Source organism: Sylvia atricapilla, chromosome 26, assembly GCF_009819655.1.
Source record: "Sylvia atricapilla isolate bSylAtr1 chromosome 26, bSylAtr1.pri, whole genome shotgun sequence".
NCBI classification, from domain to species: domain Eukaryota; kingdom Metazoa; phylum Chordata; class Aves; order Passeriformes; family Sylviidae; genus Sylvia; species Sylvia atricapilla.
Window position 1 is genome coordinate 3,486,863 of NC_089165.1, and position 22,256 is coordinate 3,509,118.

Sequence of the window (22,256 nt, forward strand, 5' to 3'; positions counted from 1 at the left end):
TTTTGATTTTTTTTAATGAAATCAGCAGACAAACATCTTGAAAAGGAATTAATTTTTTTTTTTTTTTAAGGCAGGAAAGAGGATAAGCATTTTCAGGTTTTAATGCAAAGTGACTGGACAGGAAAAGCTGTATTCCATGTGGGAATTACAGAGAGCTGGTGGGATCCTGCCACGTTTGAGCCCTAAGGCAGTGACCATGACCTTCACCCCCACATTTTGGGCTTAGGACGGTGTGTTCAGGGTAAAAAATCCCACGTGGAGGAGAATAAATTCCTACAAGGAGCTTTATTCCCCCAGGATGGGGGTGTAGAATTGAGCAGCTGGGACAGGAAGGGAAAAAAAAACCCCAAAAAAACCCAAAAGTGGATGTTTTGCCAAAGGTGATGGAGTAGTGACAGAGCAGAGTCAGAGCAGGGGGAGAAAAAGGATTTTGGGTTTATCTCCAGCACGAGCAGAAATCAAACCAGCTCCGAGTCAGGATCCACCCCGGAGCTCAGTGGGGTTTGAGGAGCCAAAGACAGCAGAGAAATGGGACTTTCAAGAGGGGTTTTAACTGGGGAAAAATATCATGGCTTGACCAGAGCTGCACTTTTGTAAACCTGAGTTGCTCTTTTGAGGGGAAGCAGCTGCCCAGTGAAGTGTCCCAAGGGAAAACGAAGCCTCTGATCCCCTGGGACTCTGCAGCACGAGGAAATTCTCCCTTTGTCTTTGCAGTTTTTTGCAGGAGGGGCGGATTTTCCCTCTCACTTTTCTAATCCTGAGGGCTGAGCCTTGCCTGGTGCTCAGCTCCAGAGCCCATCCCATCCTTGGCGCGTCCCTCCAGCTCCGTGTTGTGTCTCCAGCGGGACCTGAACTCCACCTCGTTGTTTCCTAACCCAGGTTTTAAAGACTATTTTGTATCCTTTGACACGAAAAGCTGATCTCAAGCCTCTCGCAGGACCAGGCTGGGCACCCCCAGAGCCTTCCAAGCAGGAAAAAGGCTGAGTAACTGTTGCAGGATTCCAAATCTTGCAGGAAAATGGGAGTTATACAAACTATCTCCAGCCGAGGAAGGCACCGGGAGGAAGGAGGGGACCTGCAAGAACGGGAGTTTATCTCTTATTATTATTCCACAGGTATCCGTATTTAAAGATAGGAGAAATGCCCTCCTGGGAGCGGAGCCCAGGGAGGTGCACTTGGGTCTGTTGCTGTCTGCAGAGTGGTTTTGGGTGAGGAAATCAGTGTGGCGGTGACAGTTCTGACAGCCAGGTGTTTATAACCAAGTAGAGACAGTGAATAAAGCATCAAATCTCAGAGCGTGGGCTCCGTTCTCACTGTTTCCCTCGGAATGCCGGGGCTAAAGGTCGCCATGGGAAGGGGTTGGGTTGGAATTTAGGGATCATCTCATCCCACCCCCTGACATCCCCAGGGACGCCTCACGGTGTGTCCCAGGCTGCTCCAAGCCCCGTCCAACCTGGCCTTGGACACTTCCAGGGATCTGGGAATCCCATTCCAAGAATTTGGATTAAATCCCCGTGGGATTGAGCCTGCAGGGCGTGGGCGGTGCCCCACGGGCGCCTGGAGCCACCCGGCCAATGGAAGGTGTCCCTGACCGTGGCACTGGACGGGCTTTGAGCTCCGCCCAGCCCAAACTAGTCAATGACGTCATCGTTCTTGCCAATGACGTCACTCACCCCGTTGCCATGCCGCACCTCCGCTCGCCCTCCCAGCCTGGGCGGGGCTTCCTCCCGACCCTCCAATAGAAGACGAGATGGGCGTGGCTAAGGCAGCAGCGCGCGCTCTGATTGGCTGAGCCGCGTGTTTTGACCTCGGCGGGGAGGGCGGGGCGCCAGGCGGCTCTCGCTGATTGGTCCGAGGGGAGAGGCGCCGGGCAGAGCGCGCGGCGCATGCGCAGAGCCTCATGTGAGGGGCGGCGGCGGCGCGCGCGGGGGGCGGTGTTGTCGGGAGCGCGCACGGTACCAGCGTTACCGGTACTGTTACACGGTAACAGTAACGAAACGGGGTCTGGGGTGGGGGACACGAGGGGCTGGGGGCCATCACCGAGGTTGTGTTTGAGTGTCCCGCGCGTCCTGTGAGCGGCCGAAGCGAGGGCTCCCGTCCCTCCCCTCACCAGGGAAGGTTTGGGGGGGGCGCGTCCCCTGTGAGGGGAGGGTTTGGAGGGGTCCCGTTCCCGCCCTCACCGGGGCGCTTGGAGGGTTCCATTCCTCACGGAGGGGGGTTTGGGGGTCCCGTTTGGAGCTCTGGAGGGGGCTCCTGTCCCGTCCCATCCCTCACCGGTTCGGTTTGTGGCTCCTGTCCCGTCCCTCACGGTTCGGTTTGAGGGACAGTCCCGTCCCTCCCCTCAGGCGGGTTTTGGGGCCGGGCGGTTCCCGCTGTCCCCGCGCCGCCTCACGGGGTCCCGGGCGCCACTAACGGCCCCTCGTCCTTCTTTCCTTCCTTCTTTCCTTCCTTCTTTCCTTCCTTCTTTCCTTCCTTCTTTCCTTCCCTCCTTCCCTCCGCCGCCGCAGGGCCGCCATCCCGGAGCCCCGGCCATCCCAGCACCTGGACCCTGTGAGTACAGGAAGGTCTTATCTTTAGTATGTCTTTCTTTAAAGCCCTTGAGGAAGCCCTGAGGGCTCTTAGGCCGCTCTGCTCGGGTTTCTTCTGGTGCAAATCGCGTGTAAAAAATTGAGATCGAATTACGCGTTAAAAGTCCATCCAGCACGTTATTTTTAGGGTGTAGTTCCCTGTTTTCAGGGTTTGGTGGCAGGAAGCTGTGCACTGGGCAGGCCCGTGCATTGTGTAATTCCTGATAGTGTTTTCCTCGCCTGAGACACTCAGTGAGAGCCACTTGTGCTCCTGGAATTGTGGAATTATTGAATCCTGGGATCGTTTGTGTTGGAAGGACCTAAAAGTCCATCCAGTCCTATCCCTTTCACCATCCCAAGTTGCTCCAAACCTCATCCAACCTGGCCTTGGACACTTCCAGGGGTGAGACAGCCACAGCTTCTGCAGAAAAATGGAATTTAAGATATAATTTTGGAGAATGCTGCAGGGTGGTAGCAGTGCAGTGATCCTGAAGGTAAAACAGTAATAACTGTAGTAATATGTTTGGTTGGGTTGGACTCAATGAGCTCTTCCAACCTGGTCTTTCTGTGATTAAATCCTGTATTTCCTTCAGAAAACAAACCACAATGGACAAAGGTGGGTGACTCCTTTATTCCCTTTTTTTCCCCTTCAGAACACTTTGGAATTGCCCTTTTCCACGTGAAGCTCAGCCATGACAGACCAAGAATTCATCCTCTGCAAGTGGAAGAGGCGTTTGTGGCCAGCCAAGGTGAGGAGGAATGAGGAAATGTTTGTAGAGTTTGCTTGGAAAGGGCTGAAACAGAGCAGGAAGGAAGGGAGAGGTCCCAGCCAACGTGTCTGAACTTGTCTGAGCTGTGAAGATTCCAGGAGAAAAAATGGAGAGGGCCTGGAGCAATGTGAGACTGGGGAATAACTTCCCACTGCCAGAGGGCAGACTTGGATGGGATATTGGGGAAAAAAAATCCTCACTGTGAAGGTGGAGAGGCCCTGGGATGGATTTCCAGAGCAGCTGTGGCTGCCCCATCCCTGGCAGTGCCCAAGGCCGGGTTGGACAGGGCTTGGAGCAGCCTGGACAGTGGAAGGAATCCCTGCCGATGGATTGAGAAGGGATTTAAAGTCCCTTTCCAGCCAATCCGTCCTGAGATTTTATCATTCCAATATCCTAAGGCTGCTCCCGGGCAGTGTCACTGCTCGTGCATAAACGTTTTGCTGTTGGTCAAGGACTTGAAATGAAGTTTTTTTTTCACTTTAAACGCAGGTTTTGTGCAAACCTGGAGCTGCTGGGAGCAGTCCTGTTGCCACCACGCAAAGGACGGGGTTTAAAGCTGAAATCCTTGGCTTGGAGAAGCAGTTGAGTATTCCTTGTTCCTGTCACATGTTTTCATTCTTAAAGGTTAAAAAAGGGAGGGGAATAAAGGAATCCTTTTACCTGAAGGTGCCCGTGAGACAGGATCCTGGATTTGCAGAAGGTTTAGGTGTTTAACCCGAACAAGGACAGGCTGGGGGAGGGAATGTTTGGGATTGTTTTTTTTACTGTCTGAGAGCAGTTTTGTGGTGCTGGGAGGGTTTTGGGTGCTGGTTCCAGTCACCTTTTTGTGTTCCAGGGTCAGTGTGAGCTCTGCAAACGCTGTTCCCCTCACGGAGGAGCGGATCAAGGCCATCGCCTCCACCCTGGGTGAGGAGGGAGGGGCCCTAAAGTGCTGCTTTGTGTCTTTTCGGGGTGAAAAATACCCAGAGAAACTCCTCCCAAATGTGCTACTTTGTGTCTTTTCTGGGTGTAAAATCCCCACAGACACTCAGCCTGGGGGATAAAACTTTTGTATTTCACTTATTTTTCTTTCCCCCTTTTCCATAAAGTTGGAAAATAGGTTAAAAAATGATTGTTTTCCTCTTCCCTGGGGTTGTTTGTGGGAGAGATAGTGAAGAAATGTGAGTTTCCCTCAAAATGAGGCACTTCCAGCTTGGCCTCTGTGTGTCTCCATCCTTTTTGCCTTGGGATTCGTGGGTGATTTAAGCAGTAAAAAAAAATGCACCTTAAAAGAAACACTACAAGTAACGTTGATTATTTCTTTCATACTTCACTTCGTTTATGACAGAATAACGTGGATAATTTCATTTATTAACTATTTTTTTTTTTCCTCATCAGAGCAAAAGGAGACTGTGAGTGAGGCCGTGGAGGAGCTGCAATATCGTTGTTCCCTTAAAATCGCCCTGGATATTCTCCATCAGATTGACTCAGGCAGTCAAATGGCCCCTGCAGAAGGACCAAATCCCGAATTTTCCGGGCAGGAATCTGCCACACCCACTCCTCCCCGCAGCTTCTTCTTGCGCTCTCGCTTTAAAAAGTCGGAACCTGAGGCTGCCAAGGGGAAAAGAAAACCCCAAAATAACTGTGGGCTAAAGGATGAGCCCAAAGCACGGAGCCAGGGAGGTTCTGTGATTCCAGGGGGGAGTGGAAAAGCACCTGGAGGTGGCACAAACCCTGCCAGGTGCAATGCCAGGGACTCGTGTGTGCCACCAGCCCCTGAGAGTCACAACTGCAAAGAAACAGAACCAAAATCATCTCCCAGACAGAGGAAAATCCAGCCCAGGACAGGGAGTGGAGCCTCCTGTAAGCCAAAGGCTGGAAGAAGTCAGCAAGGAAGGAAAAGAGGATGCAGGGATGATTCCCCTGGGGACCAAGCAGAGGTGGCTCCTGAGGAGGGCTCTCCACCTGTCCCCTCTAAATCTGGCACCGTGGAACCTTCCAGAAAGGCAGGAGCTCAGGCTGGGAGAACATTCCTGGATTCCTCCAGGAGTGCCTCTGATGAGTTGGAGAAAAGCATCAGCAGTGAGAGTGAGAGCCTGGCAAAGCAGCTGGATGGCAGGAGAGAGGCAGAGGGTGGAAAACACCTGGATGGGGCAGGTGTGGCCTCAGGCACAGACAGGAAATGCAGGAACCAGCCTGGCTCCTCACCTGGGCCTTCTGGTGCCTTCCCTCAGCCTCAGGAGGAGGAAAACCAGGATCCCTCACACCTGGCTGGGAATAAAGCTCCTGACTCCGAGGAGGATGAAGGTGGGCAAATCCCTTGGGGAAGGGAAACCTTCATCCCATGTGGGAGTTGAGCATTGTTACCCACCTTGGAATGTTGCTTTGCTTTTGGGGAAGTGGCTCTTGAATTGTTGATTTAATTAACTTTCAGTTTCTATTCCTAGGTAGTAGAAATGCTGATCCCTTCGGTGCTGGGGAGGGTTTGGGTGGTGTTTGGGTTGTCTGGAATTGCTTGGGGTTTTCCTTGGAAAGCTGGGGTTGGTTGGTTGGTTTTTTTGTTTTTTGTTTTTTGTTTTTTTTTTAGCTCACACTTGTTTTCCCTTGTTACTCTCTGATAAATTAAGTGTTTTTAAATGAGCAGGTGCAGCGTCCTGAAACCAGCCCCATTCCTGCCCCTTCCCCTCTTTTATCCACATGATCAGGGAATTTAGATTCCTTAATTAGGAGGGTGCCGGTGTGTCAGGTCGCCTCTGGGTCACACTCAGATGTGTCAGACCCAGTGTCCCCTCTGGGTCACACTCAGGTGTGTCAGACCCAGTGTCCCCTCTGGGTCACACTCAGGTGTGTCAGGTCCCCTCTGGGTCACACTCAGGTGTGTCAGACCCAGTGTCCACTCTGGGTCACACTCAGGTGTGTCAGGTCTCCTCTGGGGTCACACTCAGGTGTGTCAGACCCAGTGTCCCCTCTGGGGTCACACTCAGGTGTGTCAGACCCAGTGTCCCCTCTGGGGTCACACTCAGGTGTGTCAGGTCCCCTCTGGGGTCACACTCAGGTGTGTCAGACCCAGTGTCCCCTCTGGGGTCACACTCAGGTGTGTCAGACCCAGTGTCCCCTCTAGGGTCACACTCAGGTGTGTCAGGTCCCCTCTGGGTCACACTCAGGTGTGTCAGGTCCCCTCTAGGGTCACACTTAGGTGTGTCAGGTCCCCTCTGGGTCACACTCAGGTGTGTCAGATCCCCTCTGAGGTCACACTCACGTGTGTCAGACCCAGTGTCCCCTCTGGGGTCCCACTCAGGTGTGTCAGACCCAGTGTCCCCTCTGGGTCACACTCAGGTGTGTCAGGTCCCCTCTGGGGTCCCGCTCAGGTGCTCTGAAGCTGACCCTGTCCTAATCCCTGGCCCCTGGTGCTGTTGACAGGGCTGGAACCCTCTGGGATGTCTTCCAGGAGAGTTTCCTCGGAGAGCCTCCCTCCACTGTCCCCTCTGGCCGATGAAGAGGAGGAGAATTTCCCGAGCGTCCTGTCCCATCGAGGTGAGACATCAGCATCCTCCTTCCCCCTCTGTGAGCTTCAGTTGGCCTGCAATCCCTGGGGATTCCAGGAGGGAATCCAGCTGTGCCCAGCCTTGGGGTAAAATACATTTCCTGGGGCCATCGGGCATTTTGCTGCATAATGAAAAATGAAAATCCCTGGGACTGGGCAAAGGCCTGGGATTGAAGGACTGGAGCTGCCGGGTTTCAGTTCAGAACTCCCTGTGCTGCATTTTGGGGTCACTGTAAAAGCACTGACGAGAAACTCCTGGAGTTTTTCCTGGAGGAGAAGAAGAGAGGAGCAGCATCTGCCTTTTTTATTGTTTTTTTAAGGAAAATCTCTTTTCTTTTTCATGCCAGAACCCAAATTCTTCGAGGAAGGGATGTTGGTGTGGTGCAAGCTGCGGCGCTATCCCTACTGGCCAGCGGTGGTAAGAGCAGCTCCTGCCTCCTCATATCTTGCTGATAAGGAGCAATTCTCAGTTCTGGAGTGACTTTTGCCCTTTCTGGAGGTGTTAAAGACCTTCCAGTAGAAGCATTTCAAAATTGATTGAAGAAAAATGGTGCTCAAAGCACTCAAAATGTGGTAAACTCACACCTGCTTGTCCAGAGCAGAGGCTTATCCCAATTCTTTTGTCTTGGAGCAGGACTTTGTTCCCTAAATTTGCAAAAGAAAGAGGAAGCTGTTTGTGCACTAAAAGGGCTCCCTGGGGGTAACTGGTGGCTGCTTCCACTTGAATTTTTCTGTATTTGGGTAATATAGGAAAGTTGCACCAATAGGAAAAATTTAAATGTGGGTCGTAGTGGGTGATATCCATGGAAAAATATCCCTGCTTTATCAGGATTAGGATTTTTAAGGCTTTCTCCTCTCTCCAGGTGAAAGCAGTGAAGAGGAAGCACCGGAGGGCCTGTGTGCTTTTCATAGATGGCACCACAAATGAGAAGAAAAAAGGGTAAATGTGAATTTTAATCCCATCCTGAATTTCCAGTCTCTGTCATTCCGTGTCCTGTGGCCATTTCCTGGTGCAGGGTGAGGACAGTCCTCTCCAGACTCACCTGGGAGGGAGGGGCTGGGGCAGGTGAGGGTTGCAGGTGCTTTGTCATGCTGCAGGTTGAGGCAGCTCCTTGTCCCTGGGAAGGGCTGAGGAATCGAAAATAAAACAAAACAAATCCCTGGAATGCAGCCAGCGTTCTCCTTGTGCTGCCCAAACTTTCTTTAAAGCCTTTAACTTTTCTTTAAACCAGGTATTTTTCATTTGTTAGAAGATTCTCTACTTCTAACTTGCTCTGGAAGCAAAAACACCATTAAAATTTGTGCTCCTTAACTCCTTGGGAAGTGGGATTTTCAGGGAGGTGCAGAACTGCAGTTAAAAAACAGGGAAATGGAGAAGCTGAATTGCACCTCTGACTGTGTTTCTTTAAAAGTTTCTCAGTGTCTCTGAAGAGCCTGAAGCACTTTGACTGTGAGGAGAAGCAGGAGCTCATTGTGAGTATCCCAGAGAGGTGGGACTGCAGGGATTGGGGGGAAATACAGTGGGAAATCCAGGATAGAAGTGGCCAAGGGGGAATGTGGGGCTTGACCCCCTCAAAGCCACTCTCATCCCTGTGACAGTTCTGGCAGGAGCTGTTTTACTGTCAGCAAAAAAAATTGTCATGGACCATTTCTTGGTGTCCTGGGCTGAAACTCTTGGAGAGCTGCAGGGTTTGGGACAGAAAATCCTCCTTGTTTTTGCAGGAACGAGCCAAGGAGAACTATTCCAAGGAAATCGAGTGGTGCCTGCAGCTGATCCTGGACTATCGGATCCGAGTGGGTAAGGAGGGGCAGGTGACCATGGAATCACCAAATCCCAGCATGGTTTGGGTGGGAAGGACCTTCAACCCCATCCAGTCCCTCCACCTCCCACTGTCCCAGGGTGCTCCAAGGCCCATCTAACCTGCTGAACACTCCCAACTTCTCTGGGATCTCATCCTGAGATCCACCAGGAAAGGGGAACGCCAAGCTTTGATTCCTGGGCTGGATGGAACTGATCACTGCCCCTGTTTTGGGTTTTTAGGTTGCCATTCTTTCACTGGGTCCTTCCTGGAGTATTTTGCTGCTGATATCAGTAAGTGAACCCATCCTTTTGGGAATTTTTCTCTTGGCTGGGTAAATGTAGCTCCAACATTTACACACAAGTGACTTTGGCACCAGGCAAAGTGCCACAGAGGGGTTGCTGGTAAATTTACAGCTCCCCATTATTGCAATTAAGGGGTTAATAAATTAAATACTGATGGTTCAAGACAATCAGATCATGGAATCAGAGAATAGTCGGAGTTGTGACTGGTTCCTTATGTTGCAGAGTCCATGTCAACTCCCTAATATTTTTAATTTCTTTTTTGGTGATGGTTTTTTTTTAACTTCTATGGCAGAGGAAGGAAGAAAAACTCCTCTCAGCAATAAAATTCCTTATTTCCTATTGATACAGCTAGGAAAACTCTTTGCACATTTATATTTAAAATCCTTGTGGTTTCTCTTTTTCAGGCTACCCAGTGAGGAAAGAGGGATACCAGAGCGAGGTGCAGATGGCATTCCCAAACACAGAGGAAGTAGGGGCTGGAGAGTCTTCCTCAGACACCTCCCCTCAAAAACCTCCCAGGAAGCTCCTCCCTGACAGGACCAGAGCTGCCAGGGACAGGGAGAACAAGAAGCTGGTGGAGTTCATAGTGAAGACCAAAGGGGCTGAAGAACATCTCCTGGGCATCTTGAAAAGCGGCAAAGAATCGCGTTGGCTGAAGAAATTCCTGAATTCCAGCAGGTACATGACCTGTGTGGAGACTTATTTGGAGGATGAGGAGCAGCTGGACCTGGTGGTTGGCTACCTGAAGGAGGTGTACAGGGAGATGGACACCAAGAACCTGCACCAGATCCTGGGGGATGGCATCAGATTCATCTCGGATGTGCTTTTACCTGAGGTGAGGGAGCGTGAAACGGGGAGATGATGAACTGTGGAGTGATAAATGACACTAATTCCCATTATTTATTCCTTTGGTGTGACGTGGTTCCCATGGAATGACGTGGGGGACAGTTCCCAGAACTGAGCCAGGCAGAAATATTCACCCCTGCCCACAGCCTGAGTCACTCAAATGCTGATTTTTAAGCACAGAAAGGAGAAAGCCTCAGGTAGTTTGTTGTTTTTAAAAGCAGACTGATAGTTTCTTTTTTTCTGATGTATTTTAATTCCTTCTGAAATGCTTCAAAGCTTTGGTTTGGGGTTTTTTTATTGTAATTTGGCAACTTGTCAGGGTTTTCTTGGACCTCAGTGTGTCTCGAGGTGGGGGGTGGTGTGTTGGCTGTTTTTACAGTTGTTGTGGATACCTTGTGTTCTTCCCAGGAATTTTCCCAGGAGAACATTAACTCGCGTAGAAACAAAATCACTGTGAAGAATATTTTAATCTGAGGATAAAAATACCCCCAGGGGATGATACTGAACAATTTCATGTTATTTATTTAAGAATTTCAGGCACTCAACGAGCAGTTTCATCCATGTTTTCCAAGTGATTGAGGAACCCTTTTCTCAAAACGTGCTCGGCTGAGGCAGTTTCAAATCCCTGGCTATGATTTAGTTTTGCTTATTATTATTGTTATTAATTACTCAGTGCTTTTCTAGGCCATCATCTGTGCCATTGCTGCTGTGGATGACATCGATTATGAGAAGGCAGAAGAGAAGTACATTAAAGGACCACCTGTGAGCAAAAGGTACAGGATTTTCTGAGGGTTTTTACTCTTTTATTGTTGGATACAGAAAAGGTTTGAGGTGAGGGCAGGAGAGCTCAGTGTCCTCCTCCTGTGCTTAAACAAAACATGGAAAATGTCCCAGCACTGCAAATTTAATTTGTCCAGCTGATGTAATCTGGACACTAACACCCTGTTTGCATTTTAAAACCTCTATATTTTTTCTTTCCAGAGAGAGAGAGTTGTTTGATGAGCAAGTCCTGGGAAGCAAAAAGCTCAAGATGGATCCAGAGAGCTGAGAAGTGCCCTGGGGCCAGGTGTAAATAACCACTGGTGATTTGTATAAAACGTGGCATTCTTGGTAAAGTCTGTGTGTGTATTCCCAAATATTCTGCTCCCAGCCCCAGCTGGATCTCTCAGCCTTTGCTGCTTCCTGTGGCCTCACCACGTCCAGGGATCTGCCAGATCCTCATCCATCAGTGCCCTCCTGGGGGGCTGCCAGAGACCCCCCCCAGTGCTGTGCAGAGCTTCTGCTGCTCCACCAAACTTCCACGTGGATTTTTGTAGCCAAACACCCAGCTTGGGAAGGGAACTTGTCCTGGTTTGTGGCCAGTGGTGCCTGGTGGCCTCGTGATAAAACCAGAGGGCTCCAGGCAGGAAACGCTCCCAGGGGGTTCCTCCTTCCTCCCTCCTGGAGCTCCAAGGGTGGGAAATAAAGTTGGTGCCCAGAGCTGTGACCTGGATCACAAAGATGTGGATTTTTGTTTTGTTATGACGAGTGAAATTCCATGGAGAAGGAAGCCAGGTTTGCTTAAACAAAAACATTCCCTTTTCCTCTGAGAGTGAACCAGTGGAATGCTGGTTTATTGCCTCTTCTGAGGCCGTGAATTTTGAGGGGCTTTTAGTTGTCTTTTTCTCATCTAAATTCCCAATTTAATCCTGCCCAGCTCCCTGCCCACCTCTGCTGGAGCTGTGGCACATGGAAGCAGTGTCACCAAGAACTAATTAATGATGAATAATGATAAATGATACATAAAACCCCCTGATTAGGGTTTCTCTGTGATAATGAAAAATGATCTCCTTGCTTGTCCAGTAAAACCCAAGATGATTTGGAATGAAGAAGTTGAAATTGGGATCCAGATGTCTATCCTGGCTGTAGTAATTATCTGAATATATTTTAATTACACCTTTAATTGCTCTGTGCTCTCTAATGAGTTTCACCGTGGAATCCTTATTCCCGTTATCTCAAGTACCTCAATTATAGGGACAGGCCAGGAAGTGAAGGTTTTATTAAAAAAAAACCCAGTGAGGAGGGATAATGAGTTTTGTGGGATAGGATAAAAAATTAATGATGGAGTTCACTCAGAGCTGTGAGTGGCACTTTCCCTTTGGAGATGAGAGGTTGGAGAGGGCATTCCTGCCCCTCATCCCAGTGCTCTGGGGCAGTTTGGAGATGGGAAAACTTCCCCTTCCTTGACATTAACCCTGTGTTCCTTTCTCCATCAAAACTCCTCAAGTGCTGTTAAAATCCTGCTCCACGCCCGGGCAGAGGCAGAACCACGTCACCTCTCCTCCCCTGCAGCTGTGGGATCCTGCAATGGTTTGGGGGTAAAAGGGACCTTAAATCCCATCCATGGGGCAGGGACACCTCCCACTGTCCCTGGGTGCTCCAAGCCTCTCCAGCCTGGCCTTGGACACTTCCAGGGATAATCCTGACCTTGTCCCACCCCCTTCCAGGGGCACCAGGCTCAGCCTCACCATGTACAAATCATCTGGACTTAATAAAGTGGGATGAAGTGACTCATCAAAATACGCTGCTTTTTGTTTAATTATTTTAATCTGTGGTGGGTGGTGCTTCCACCCCAGTTTTACAGCAGGTGAAGATTGTTTTTGTAGATCAGATAAAGCTGTAATATCCTGTCTCTGTCTCAGTTTCACATTATTAATCACTAGGGGAAAAAAACCTCACTTGGGTTTTGTTCTTGTGCTTTATTTAAAATGAGCTGATGCACACCACCTCTGCTTGCCATTGTCCAGTGTTAATTAATCCATGGTCCCTCAGCTGCCTCCTCAATGCTCAGTGTAAGATCATTAACTCATATTTATTATTAATTCATAATTCATATTTATTTAATATATTTAATAATATTTATCATTAATTCAACGGAACACCCGCAGTCCTTCACCCCTCCCTGCCTGTGCATGTGTGTTCCCAGGATATTAAAACGATCTGGGGAGGGAATAACGAATTCCGAAGGCTCGGGGATTGTTTTGGGGTGAAAACAGCGCTTTTGCGCAGGAAAAGAAGCTTCTGCCGAAACCCGGGATCGAACCAGGGACCTTTAGATCTTCAGTCTAACGCTCTCCCAACTGAGCTATTTCGGCTGCACGACGGCGCTCCGCCCCCCCGCCCGTCACCGCCGGTGGCGCCGCGCCGGGGACACGGGGGACACGGGACACGGCACAAGCAGGACATGGGGACGGGATGTGGGACACGGGCAGGGGACACAGCACAGGACAGAATCGGGGGTGGGATGTGGGACACGGGGCACAGCACAGGCATAATGTGGGGAGGGGACAGCCGCGACACGGGGACAGGCACGACACGGGGACAAGCAGAAAGCGGCGGAAGCGCGGTCTCTGTGGCGCAATCGGTTAGCGCGTTCGGCTGTTAACCGAAAGGTTGGTGGTTCGAGCCCACCCAGGGACGGCCGATCGTTATTTTCCTGCTCGACCGCGGCTCCGCAGCCCTGCGATGAGCCCTTCCCGCCGAGTCCTGCGGCGGCTCCGGGACAGCCCCGGGGATGGCCCCGCCCGCCCGGGACCGGTTTACGATCGTTTTACCGCGGGCTGAGGCGGGGCCGGCCGGTGCTCCCGGAACCTCTCGCCCGGGGACGCGTTTCCCGCCGGAGTGCTGAGGCGGTGCCGCGCCGGGCCCTTTAGCGGGTGCACCGCGCCCAGAGGTTGCGTGAAGGGCTGCGGAGAGATGGCGGCGCTGGGCCGTGAGCGGGGCCGGGGACGGGACGGGACAGGGACAGGGAGCGGCCTGGGGTCTGGGGACGGAAACGAGCCCTCGGGCTTATACCGAGGGAGTGACCGGGAGGGAGCCTTGAGGGGACACCGGGCTGTTCTCGGCCCCCGGCCGTGGCCCACAGCCGGGCTGAGCTCTCCTGTTTTCTCTTGCAGGTCTCCGGCTCCCCGGAGTGCTGGGCTGGCGGTGAGCACCGGGCTGGGGGGACCCGGGGGGACCCGGGGGGCCCTGGGCGGTGACAGTGCTGACCCCGGGGCTGCGGGTGATGGGATGGGGAGACCCCCGAGCCGCGGCTGAACGGCTCCCCGAGCTTTGGGGGTCACTGGGGGTCTCCTTCTCCGCTGGGCTTTGTGCAGCAGTGGCTCCCGGGAGGGCTCTGGTGCGTGGCGGGGGCTCTGTCACCCTGTCACCCTGTTGGGGCCCTCTCTGTCCTCAGGCCCGGCTCCGTGAGTCCCGTTCACGCTCAGCTGCTCCATCAGACGCCGGCCGATCACGCTGACAGGTGAGAGCTCGTGTCCTGGGGACAGGGAGCAGCAGGTTGTGCCACCATTCCTCAGGCGCAGGGGTCCCAGTGGCACCTCCTGTCAGCGTCTCCTCCCTTCCCTGCTAAAATCCGGGGAGATCTGGCAGCTCTGGGAGCCCCGGGAGAGGCAGCCAGGGGCTCTCTGTGGTTGGGGGGCTCTGCCTGAGCACCAAACCCACAAATCCCACACTGGGGCAGAATCCTCTGCAGCAAACAGAGCGTTGGGATCGTCATTCTTCAGGGAATCACAGCCCTTTGCAGGGCTAAAAGCTGATTCTGCAGAGAAATAACTGGAGAGCGATGGCTCTGTGCTGTTCCCTCCAGCTCTGTCCAGGTCCAGAAGAGCTCTGCTGTTGTCCAGAGGAAATCCTACGTCCCCAGCAGCCGTGGCGAGTACGTCATTGCCAAGCTCGATGACCTGGTCAACTGGGCACGGCGGGTGAGTCCCCAGCCACCGGCCGCCCTGGCACCAGGGACAGAGGGTGACAGATGGGAGGCACCTCCTGCTCAGGGTAAAAATAGGCTCAGAGCTCCCCTGGCCGAGTTCTGTGGCCAGAGGGTGACATTGTGGTCCAGGGACAGGCAGGGAGAGAGGCTGAAGGTGCTCAGGGAGTGTGGGGGTCTGGAATTGCCCTTTGGGCATCAGGAAAAGGAACTTTCTGGAGTTGTCCCTGCCCTAAACAGCTGCTTTGCCTTTGGGGAAGGGTGACACAGGTGACAGTGCCCTGGGTCTGCTGTGCTCTGCCTTAGCTGGGCTGGTCCTTCTCTGGCCACCACTGTCCCCAGAGAGCCCTGAGCTGTCTCCTCCAGCCTGTGTGGGGCCTTGAGCTGTCCCTTCTTCAATCACTGGTGTCCCTGTGGGCCTCTGAGCTGTCTCTCCTTGGGCCACCACTGCTCATGTGGGACTTTGAGCTGTCCCTTCTCTGCTGTCCCTTCTCTGGCCACCACTGTCCCTGTGGGGCTCTGAGCTGTCCTGTTTTTGCTGTCCCTGAGCTGTCCCTTCTTCCATCACTGATGTCCCCTGTGGAGCTTTGCGCTGTCCTTTCTTGAGCCACCACTGCCCATATGGCGCCTTGAGCTGTCCCTTCTCCAGCCACCACTGTGTCTGTGGGGCCCTGAGCTGTCCCTTCTCTGGCCACCACTGTCCCCGTGGGGCTCTGAGCTGTGCCTTCTTCACTGTCCCTGAGTTGTCCCATCTCTGCTGTCCCTTCTCCAGCCACCACTGTGTCTGTGGGGCCCTGAGCTGTCCCTTCTCTCTGTCCCTGTGGGGCTCTGAGGTGGCTCTAGCACTGTCAGAGGAGCAGCTCTGGACACACTCAGGCTGCACACAGAGTATCCATTCCCCCAGAGCCATGGATTTTGCTCCCCATCCCTTGAACTCTCCCTTTCTGCGTGTCCCCCGCCGTGTCCCTGAGCTGCTGCCTGTCCCCACAGAGCTCCCTGTGGCCGATGACCTTCGGGCTGGCGTGCTGTGCCGTGGAGATGATGCACATGGCAGCCCCTCGCTATGACATGGATCGTTTCGGGGTCGTGTTCCGCGCCAGCCCCCGCCAGGCCGACGTCATGATCGTGGCCGGGACCCTGACCAACAAAATGGCCCCGGCCCTGCGCAAGGTGGGGCTTCGTCTTCTCTGTCAGGAGGTCGTTCTTCTGGGAGATGGGTCTTCTAGATCTGCTAGGAGATATATTCTTCTAGGAGATGGTTCTAGATCTCATAGAAGGTCATTCTTTTAGGAAATGGATCTTCTAGGAGATAGATCTAGGAGATACATTCTTCTAGGAGATGGTTCTAGATCTCGTAGAAGGTCATTCTTCTAGGAGATGGATCTTCTAGGAGATACATTCTTCTAGGAGATGCTTCTTCTGGATCTTCTAGAAGGTCATTCTTCTAGGCTATAGTTCTTCTAGACCTTCTAGGAGATAAATCTTCTAGGAGATGGTTCTTCTAGATCTTCTAGGACATACATTCTTCTAGGAGATAGTTCTAGATCTTACAGAAGGTCATTCTTCTAGGAGATAGATCTTCTAGGAGATAGACAGTTTTTCTGAATCTTCTAGAAGATCATTCTTCAGCATTACACACGGGAGTCGCAGTTTTGTGTTTGGACTCTGTTTATTAATTCACAGTCTCACGAGTCGTGAGCTCTAACTAACAGGGTAGAGAATGGAGGTGCCTCTAACTCTTTCCAAGGTTATTTAGGCACTAATCACCCAATAACGAAGTGACAGCTATATTATTTATACTTTTGACCCAATAATTGACCACCCAAGGTTCACAATGCAGGCCTTTTTCACCCAATCAGAAAAAAACACCTGAAACCATGAAGAAGAAGGTTGAGAAGCAGGACTTAGACAAGGTCTTAAATCCTCCATGTTGTCCCCTATATATTACTGTATACTAAAGCCCCAAATTCTAAGGTTTTCACCCTGTGAGATCACACAATGCCATTCAAACTACACACCCACACCCCAGTGTTATCACTCAATTTTGGAAGCCTGCTCCAAGGCCTCAGGTCAGATGCAGTGCCTGCCTGGGGGTCAGTACTCCCCAGCACAGAAAACCCCAAATTCTCAACTTCCAGAATTCCAACAGTACTGGGGACCACAGGGACCTTGGCAGAGGGAGGTGGGAATCATCCCAAATATCCCTGTTCTGCAGGTCTATGACCAGATGCCAGAGCCTCGCTACGTGGTGTCCATGGGGAGGTGAGTGTCAGTGCCGTGGGGGGAGTTCTTTCTTTGTGTTTTCAGGTTCTTAAAGAGGAGCAGAGCAGAAAAGCTCCATCTGGGAATGGTGTGAATCCTCCTAAGGGTAGATTCAGGGCGTTTGCAGCTGCCAAACTTGTGTGTGTCCAGAATCCCAGAGTTTGCTTTTGGCTTTCAAAACGCTTCTGCTGTGCTGGAATCTGCTCCATGGGGGGATTTGGTTGGAATCTGCTCCATGGGGGACTCAGTTGGAATCTGCTCCATGAGGGGATTTGGTTGGAATCTGCTCCATGGGGGACTCAGTTGGACTCCATGGTCTTGGGAGGTCTTTTCCAACCTGAATGATTCCATGATTCTCCGGATTTTCTTGTCCCCACACCAGGGCTGAGAGTGGCCAGTCCAGGCTGGAACAGGACAAATCCTGGGAAAGCTCTGAGGCAAAATAAGTTTTGTGGCAGAGAGGGAGGGCTGTGAAATCTGCTTTGTGAGGCTGATGGGAGCAGTTCAGTTGGGTTGGATTCATCTAAGAACATCCCAGGCAGGGCTCGTGGTGGGGCTGTGTCACCTGTGAGCTCTCAGAGCCTGGCAGTGCCCACCTGCCCAGGGCCACCTTCCCTTGGCCTCCTGCTCACCTTGCTGGGCTGACACTGTCCCTGTCCCCACAGCTGTGCCAACGGTGGGGGCTACTACCACTACTCCTACTCGGTGGTGAGGGGCTGCGACCGCATCGTGCCCGTGGACATTTATGTGCCAGGTACAAGGGGCAGCTCCACCTGGGAGCAGGGCAGGGAGAGGGGAATTCTCTGCATTCCAGTGTTGGTTTGAAAGGTTTTCCTCTTTCAGTGGTGGGGAAGCTGCAGCAGCTGCAGGCATTGTGGGGTGGGGAGGGTTGTGATGGTGGTGGCACCGTCAGTGGGGTGGGAGGTGAGGGTTTGGATACACTTTGAAATCAAAGAATTGCTGTGTTTGATAAAGAGCTTGATAAACACCATCAGTTTGGTTTCTTTACACTCCTGCCTGTGCCAGCCACAGCCAGAGGGGAGTCAGCTCTGGGATAAATCCTGGGGTTGGCAGCTCCAGCTCCGTGCAGGTACCAGCCCTGTGACCTTCCTCCCTTCTCTCCTTTTTCTCCCTCTCAGGTTGCCCTCCCACAGCTGAGGCTTTGCTGTACGGGATCCTGCAGCTGCAGAGGAAAATCAAGAGGGAGAGGAGGATGCAGATCTGGTACAGGAAATAGCCTTTATTTATGTCTCCACTCTCTGCCCCCGGGCACTGCTCACATTCACGCACAAATCCGGCTCCTCACGCCTTCCAATAAAAGTCTACCTGTTCCAGGTGCTTTTGTGTCTTTAATAAACCCCTCTGATCTGAAGGGGTTGAAAAAACTGGGGCTAAAAAGCTGGAGGTGAATTTGATAACGCTGCTGAGTTGGTTTCTGGGCTGAACAATCTGTCAGGGAAGGTGAAGTCGTGTCGTGACATAAAGGTTTTGCTAGAATTTTTTTAGTTTTGTTGGGAAGTTTTGTGACCGACACTTGTCCAGGTGATCCCTGAGCCCTCCCTGAGCTCGTCCCTTACTCACCACCTGCCCCTTGTTGGTAATTCCTACACAGGATCGAATAAATCCACAATATTTCTGTGCACAGGGGCCAGAAATTAATTCTGTTTCTGTAACAAGTCAAATACTGATGCTTAAAATCAGAATGTGATTAATAAACCTGAATGTAAAGCTCCTAAGCAGGGCAGGGATAAAACAGCCTTTCCTGGATGTTTCCCAGGAGCCTGGGAATGGTCATGCCTGAGGGACAAACATACTTTGGAAAGACAAATAAATCGCTCGGGAACAGCAGTTTGGGTATTTCATTCCTTTTAATGGACTTTATCCCTTCTGAGGAGAGAGGAAACATCATTTATTGAGCTGTGAGGGGCTGTTGGGGTCAGGATTTGCTGCCGAGGGCTTTGGCTGAAAATGTTGGGAAACTTCCCTGGGGAGCTGCTTCAGGAGAAGCTGAAATGCCTCAGAATTCCTCAGACTGCCCCATTTCTCCCACCTGGTTTGGATTATTTGACTCCTGTTGGAAGCCACCCTGTGATTTCTCAAACTGATCCAGTTTTTAGAGGAAATGGCTGGTTCTGGAACCCATTTGGCCAAAGGCTCCCAACCACACTCTGAAATTCTAGCTTAATTGAGAATTTGAAGTCTTGAGAGGACAGAGCAGGGTGAAATCTTCCACGGTGCCCACAAGACCCCTCCAGGGCAAGGGGCTCCTGGGGCAGGGAGATTCCTGTCCTTCTGTCCCCTGGAATCCATCCCAAAGCCTCCACCCATCTCTGGATGAAACAGCTCTGATCCTTTAGGGGCTTTAAAGGCGATCAGAGCTTTTCTCCTCCTCCTCAGCACACGGCCAGCTGCTGCTCCCCGGGCCGGGCCCCTCTCAGTGTCTGAGGACCCTGGGGGTGATCATCCTGGGGTGGGAATAATAGCGGCACTCGCGGGGCGGCTGCAGCTCCATCACCCTGGTGCTGATGTTCTCCCGCCTGAAGCCCGCCTGCAGCAGCGGCCCCACCTGGGTCTCCTGCGGGAGAGGAGCAGCCGTGGCTTGGGGTGAGAGGGGACATTGTGGGGACAGCGCCAGCAGCGGAGGGGAAAACCCCCCCGAGTTCCTTTTGGCGTTTGCTGCCCATCCCCAGCACCACGGGCGAGTTCCACAGCCGTGGGATGCTCCGGCTCATCCCGGGCACAGCTTTAAGGAGGGGAACAACTCACCTCAAACATCTTCTCGATGTCGCTGTACCTGGTTTTGAGCAGCTCTCCCCACGAGGTGAGGTTGCAGTAGGTGAGGACCCCTCCGGGCCGCAGCAGGCGGAAGGCGTGGCCCTGTCCCGGGAATTCGGGTCAGCTCCTCCCGCTCAGCCCGGCCCCTGCTCCCCCTCCGAGCCCCGGAGCCGCTCCCCGACGTGTCACCTGGATGAAGTTGAACTGATGCGTGTGCCAGGTGTCCTCCGACAGCGGGTAGGTGTCGTACAGGATCCCTGCCCGGGAACAGCGGGGGTTTAGCTGGGAGAGATCCTGCGGGGCTCGGGAAAATCCCCCTTCATGGCCTGGTATTGTTATGTTCCTACTGCAATTTGCCCCCGTGTCTCTGACCCCTGGAAGGCAGCGATGTGATGGGCTCCAAGATAAGGATCCATTGCCCCAGGACAAGGATCTGCTCCCCAGGACAAGGATCCATTTCCCCAGAACAAGGATTTCCTACCCTGGATAAGGATCCACTCCAGGACAAGGATTTCCTCCCCAGGATAATGATCCACTCCCAGGACAAAGATTTGCTCCCTGGGACAAGGACCAGCTCCCCAGGACAAGGATCCACCCCAGGACAAGGATCCACCCCAGGACAAGGATCCACCCCAGGACAAGGACCCCAGGGACACAGCAGTGCCCTGTCCCCAGCCCCATGGGAGGACGTGAGCTCCACTTGCACCTCGGTCAAACTGCTCCCCCGTTCCCATGGAGGATCCCTGGGGTGGGCAGTGGCATTCCCTGGCTCAGGGCTGTCCTGGGGTGCCCCGGGCTTTGCTGCAGCCGCACTTTGCAGCGGGGTCCCCAGCCCAGCCCCTCGCCATCCTGCTGCTGCTGTCTCACCGCTGAAGTGCCCGTCCGGCAGCGTCGGCACCACGTCCTCCCACAGCCCCTTCAGGGGCACCACCTGCGGATGAGGGGCAGAGGGGTGAGCTGGGGGGTCACAGGCACCCCCCGACCCTGGCACAGCCCACCCTGCCCCTGACCTTGTGCGGCTGAGCCTTGGCCCACTGCTCCAGGCGCCGGAAAACGCCCTCGTTGCACTCGATGATCCAGTGCTCCTCGATGTCGAATTCCTGCACCTTGGAGGCGGAGATGGCCATCCCAAACCCCACCTCGAGCACGCGGCCGCCTGCGGGTGGAACCCAGCACTCACGGCTCTGGCTTTTCTCCGCCTCAAAACCGCCCCCAGCCCTGAATTCTGATCCGTTCTTTCCTCAAATTGGGCTCTTTGGGTGCGGGTTGGGAGCACGTGGTGCTGCTGGCACTGAAGGGAGAAGTTGGGAGCAACCTCATGTCCCTGTCACCTGCTGTCCCCCAGCTGTCCCTGTCACCTGCTGCCCCCCCACAGTGGCCCTTTGACCCCACCAAACCCCTCCAGTTGATCCCAGTGAGAATAAACAACGTCCAACCCTCCCAAGGAAAAAGCCCCAAAGGCAGCAGGTCCTGGGAGGGCAAACAGCCCCAAAATCAGCAGGGTCTGGATGGGAAGTGGCTGCATCCCCTCCCCATGTCCCCATCCCCTTTCAAGCATGCCACACCCTGACACAGGCACACAATGCCACCTTGGCCCTGCTGTCACTGTCACCGCACAGAGGCCACATGCAGTGGGGAACACATGCAGTGGGGTCCCCTAGCAGAACATCTCCCCCCAGATCAGTTGTTTTTGGGGAAGCTGCACCCTCAGCACACCCCCAGAGCCCATTGGGGTCCCTTTTACCCTTCGATGCTGCCACGGTGGCCAGCGAGTGCATGTAGGGGGTCTCCCAGCGCTCCATCACCGGCTTGCCCAGGATCTCCAGGTGGGCGTCGGGCTCATCGTAGCCCGCTGCGGCTCCCCTCCAGGCCGCCGTGCAGTCCTCGCCCTCGGCAAAGATCGGCCCCGCCGCCGCCCCGGAGCTCATGGCTGCAGGAGGAAAGTCCAGCTGGCCGTGCCCAGACTGCCAGCGGAGGGAAAGAAAGGGCCACTGCGCTCTTGGCCGGCTTTAAATAACCCCGCTGGAAAGTGCTGAGTGTGCACAGGCGGCTGGGGCCCCTCCGGGGACAGGGAGCCCTTATCGGGAACGGGAGCCTTTATCGGGAACAGGGCACCACGGGGCTGCCGGGCCGGAGTGGTCACACGTGGCCTTGAGGTCACTGGGGTGGCCTGGGGGTCACTGGGGTGACACCGGGGGTGCGGAGAATGTCCCTGTTCCCGGTGCACGGCCGGAGTGGAGTGACCAGCGCTGCTGAGTGATGGAGCCGGGCTGGATCAGGGAGGACACGGAGGAAGGGTTTTCCCTGTGGACAGAGCTGTGTTCACGCTGTGCCACCCTCGGGGCTGTCACACACAGCCCTGTGCCCCGCACTGTCCCCACGCAGCAGGACACCACACCCGGGCCGTGCACAGCGCTGTGTGTGACAGGAGTGTCGCACGTCCAGGGCACAGCCGGGCTGGACCGTAGGGCCGCAGGGAGGGTCCCGGGGGGCTGCAGGCGGTGCTGAGCCCGGCGGGGGCCAGGCGGGACCCTGCAGGTGGGCAACGGGACCCGCGAGTGGGCGGTGACACCCCACGGGAGGGCAGGAGGACCCTGCGGGTGGGTGGCAGCACCCCGCAGACCCCAGGGGTGGGTGATAATCCCCCCAGAGTGGGCAGTGT

At 53.6% G+C, this 22,256-nt stretch overlaps 4 protein-coding genes and 2 non-coding genes across 11 annotated transcripts in view; 3 read left to right on the top strand and 3 right to left on the bottom strand.

Moving 5' to 3' along the window:
- The window catches only part of THOP1 (thimet oligopeptidase 1), a 319,814-nt gene that overhangs the window by 210,243 nt on the left and 87,315 nt on the right, over window positions 1-22,256 (bottom strand). The gene's annotated exons all lie outside the window — the stretch shown is intronic.
- PWWP3A (PWWP domain containing 3A, DNA repair factor) lies at window positions 1,876-12,369 on the top strand. Of its 6 annotated transcripts, none has more exons than XM_066336424.1 (15): window positions 1,907-1,970; window positions 2,508-2,550; window positions 3,221-3,316; window positions 3,827-3,918; window positions 4,173-4,243; window positions 4,715-5,623; window positions 6,737-6,850; window positions 7,208-7,278; window positions 7,724-7,800; window positions 8,273-8,333; window positions 8,583-8,658; window positions 8,902-8,952; window positions 9,369-9,799; window positions 10,495-10,583; window positions 10,792-12,369. In XM_066336424.1, the coding sequence occupies exons 3-15, from the start codon at window positions 3,260-3,262 to the stop codon at window positions 10,856-10,858; spliced, it is 2,166 nt and encodes a 721-aa protein (XP_066192521.1). In that variant the 5' UTR covers window positions 1,907-1,970; window positions 2,508-2,550; window positions 3,221-3,259; the 3' UTR covers window positions 10,859-12,369. The 6 variants fall into 6 exon arrangements, with proteins under 6 accessions (XP_066192524.1, XP_066192525.1, XP_066192521.1 ...); XM_066336425.1 differs by having other exon boundaries at window positions 1,917-1,983; XM_066336427.1 differs by lacking the exon at window positions 2,508-2,550 and having other exon boundaries at window positions 1,876-1,983.
- Window positions 12,872-12,944, bottom strand: TRNAF-GAA (transfer RNA phenylalanine (anticodon GAA)). Its single transcript has one exon. It is a non-coding gene; the product is annotated as a tRNA-Phe (tRNA).
- On the top strand, window positions 13,196-13,269 carry TRNAN-GUU (transfer RNA asparagine (anticodon GUU)). The gene has a single exon. It is a non-coding gene; the product is annotated as a tRNA-Asn (tRNA).
- NDUFS7 (NADH:ubiquinone oxidoreductase core subunit S7) lies at window positions 13,458-18,155 on the top strand. Its single transcript, XM_066336518.1, has 8 exons — window positions 13,458-13,561; window positions 13,746-13,776; window positions 14,027-14,092; window positions 14,438-14,552; window positions 15,548-15,727; window positions 16,773-16,819; window positions 17,485-17,573; window positions 17,959-18,155. Exons 1-8 carry the CDS (start codon window positions 13,546-13,548, stop codon window positions 18,054-18,056), a joined length of 642 nt encoding a protein of 213 aa, XP_066192615.1. The 5' UTR covers window positions 13,458-13,545; the 3' UTR covers window positions 18,057-18,155.
- On the bottom strand, window positions 18,669-21,619 carry GAMT (guanidinoacetate N-methyltransferase). Its single transcript, XM_066336517.1, has 6 exons — window positions 21,339-21,619; window positions 20,605-20,750; window positions 20,462-20,525; window positions 19,784-19,851; window positions 19,586-19,696; window positions 18,669-19,394 (listed from the first exon to the last, which is right to left on the bottom strand). The coding sequence occupies exons 1-6, from the start codon at window positions 21,520-21,522 to the stop codon at window positions 19,254-19,256; spliced, it is 714 nt and encodes a 237-aa protein (XP_066192614.1). The 5' UTR covers window positions 21,523-21,619; the 3' UTR covers window positions 18,669-19,253.

What these genes read in the sequence shown, in the direction of transcription:
- PWWP3A (XM_066336427.1), top strand. Translation starts at nt 3,260, where the DNA reads ATGACAGACCAAGAATTCATCCTCTGCAAGTGGAAGAGGCGTTTGTGG. An exon ending in GGCCATCGCCTCCACCCTGG is followed by an intron (nt 4,244 to 4,714) that starts GTGAGGAGGGAG and finishes TTTCCTCATCAG; the next exon opens with AGCAAAAGGAGACTGTGAGT. An exon ending in GGACCACCTGTGAGCAAAAG is followed by an intron (nt 10,584 to 10,791) that starts GTACAGGATTTT and finishes TTTTCTTTCCAG; the next exon opens with AGAGAGAGAGTTGTTTGATG.
- GAMT (XM_066336517.1), bottom strand. Translation starts at nt 21,522, where the DNA reads ATGAGCTCCGGGGCGGCGGCGGGGCCGATCTTTGCCGAGGGCGAGGAC. An exon ending in CCAAGGCTCAGCCGCACAAG is followed by an intron (nt 20,526 to 20,604) that starts GTCAGGGGCAGG and finishes CCTCATCCGCAG; the next exon opens with GTGGTGCCCCTGAAGGGGCT. An exon ending in ATCAGTTCAACTTCATCCAG is followed by an intron (nt 19,697 to 19,783) that starts GTGACACGTCGG and finishes TTCCCGGGACAG; the next exon opens with GGCCACGCCTTCCGCCTGCT.
- NDUFS7 (XM_066336518.1), top strand. An exon ending in CCCGGAGTGCTGGGCTGGCG is followed by an intron (nt 13,777 to 14,026) that starts GTGAGCACCGGG and finishes CTCTGTCCTCAG; the next exon opens with GCCCGGCTCCGTGAGTCCCG. An exon ending in CGTGGACATTTATGTGCCAG is followed by an intron (nt 17,574 to 17,958) that starts GTACAAGGGGCA and finishes TCTCCCTCTCAG; the next exon opens with GTTGCCCTCCCACAGCTGAG.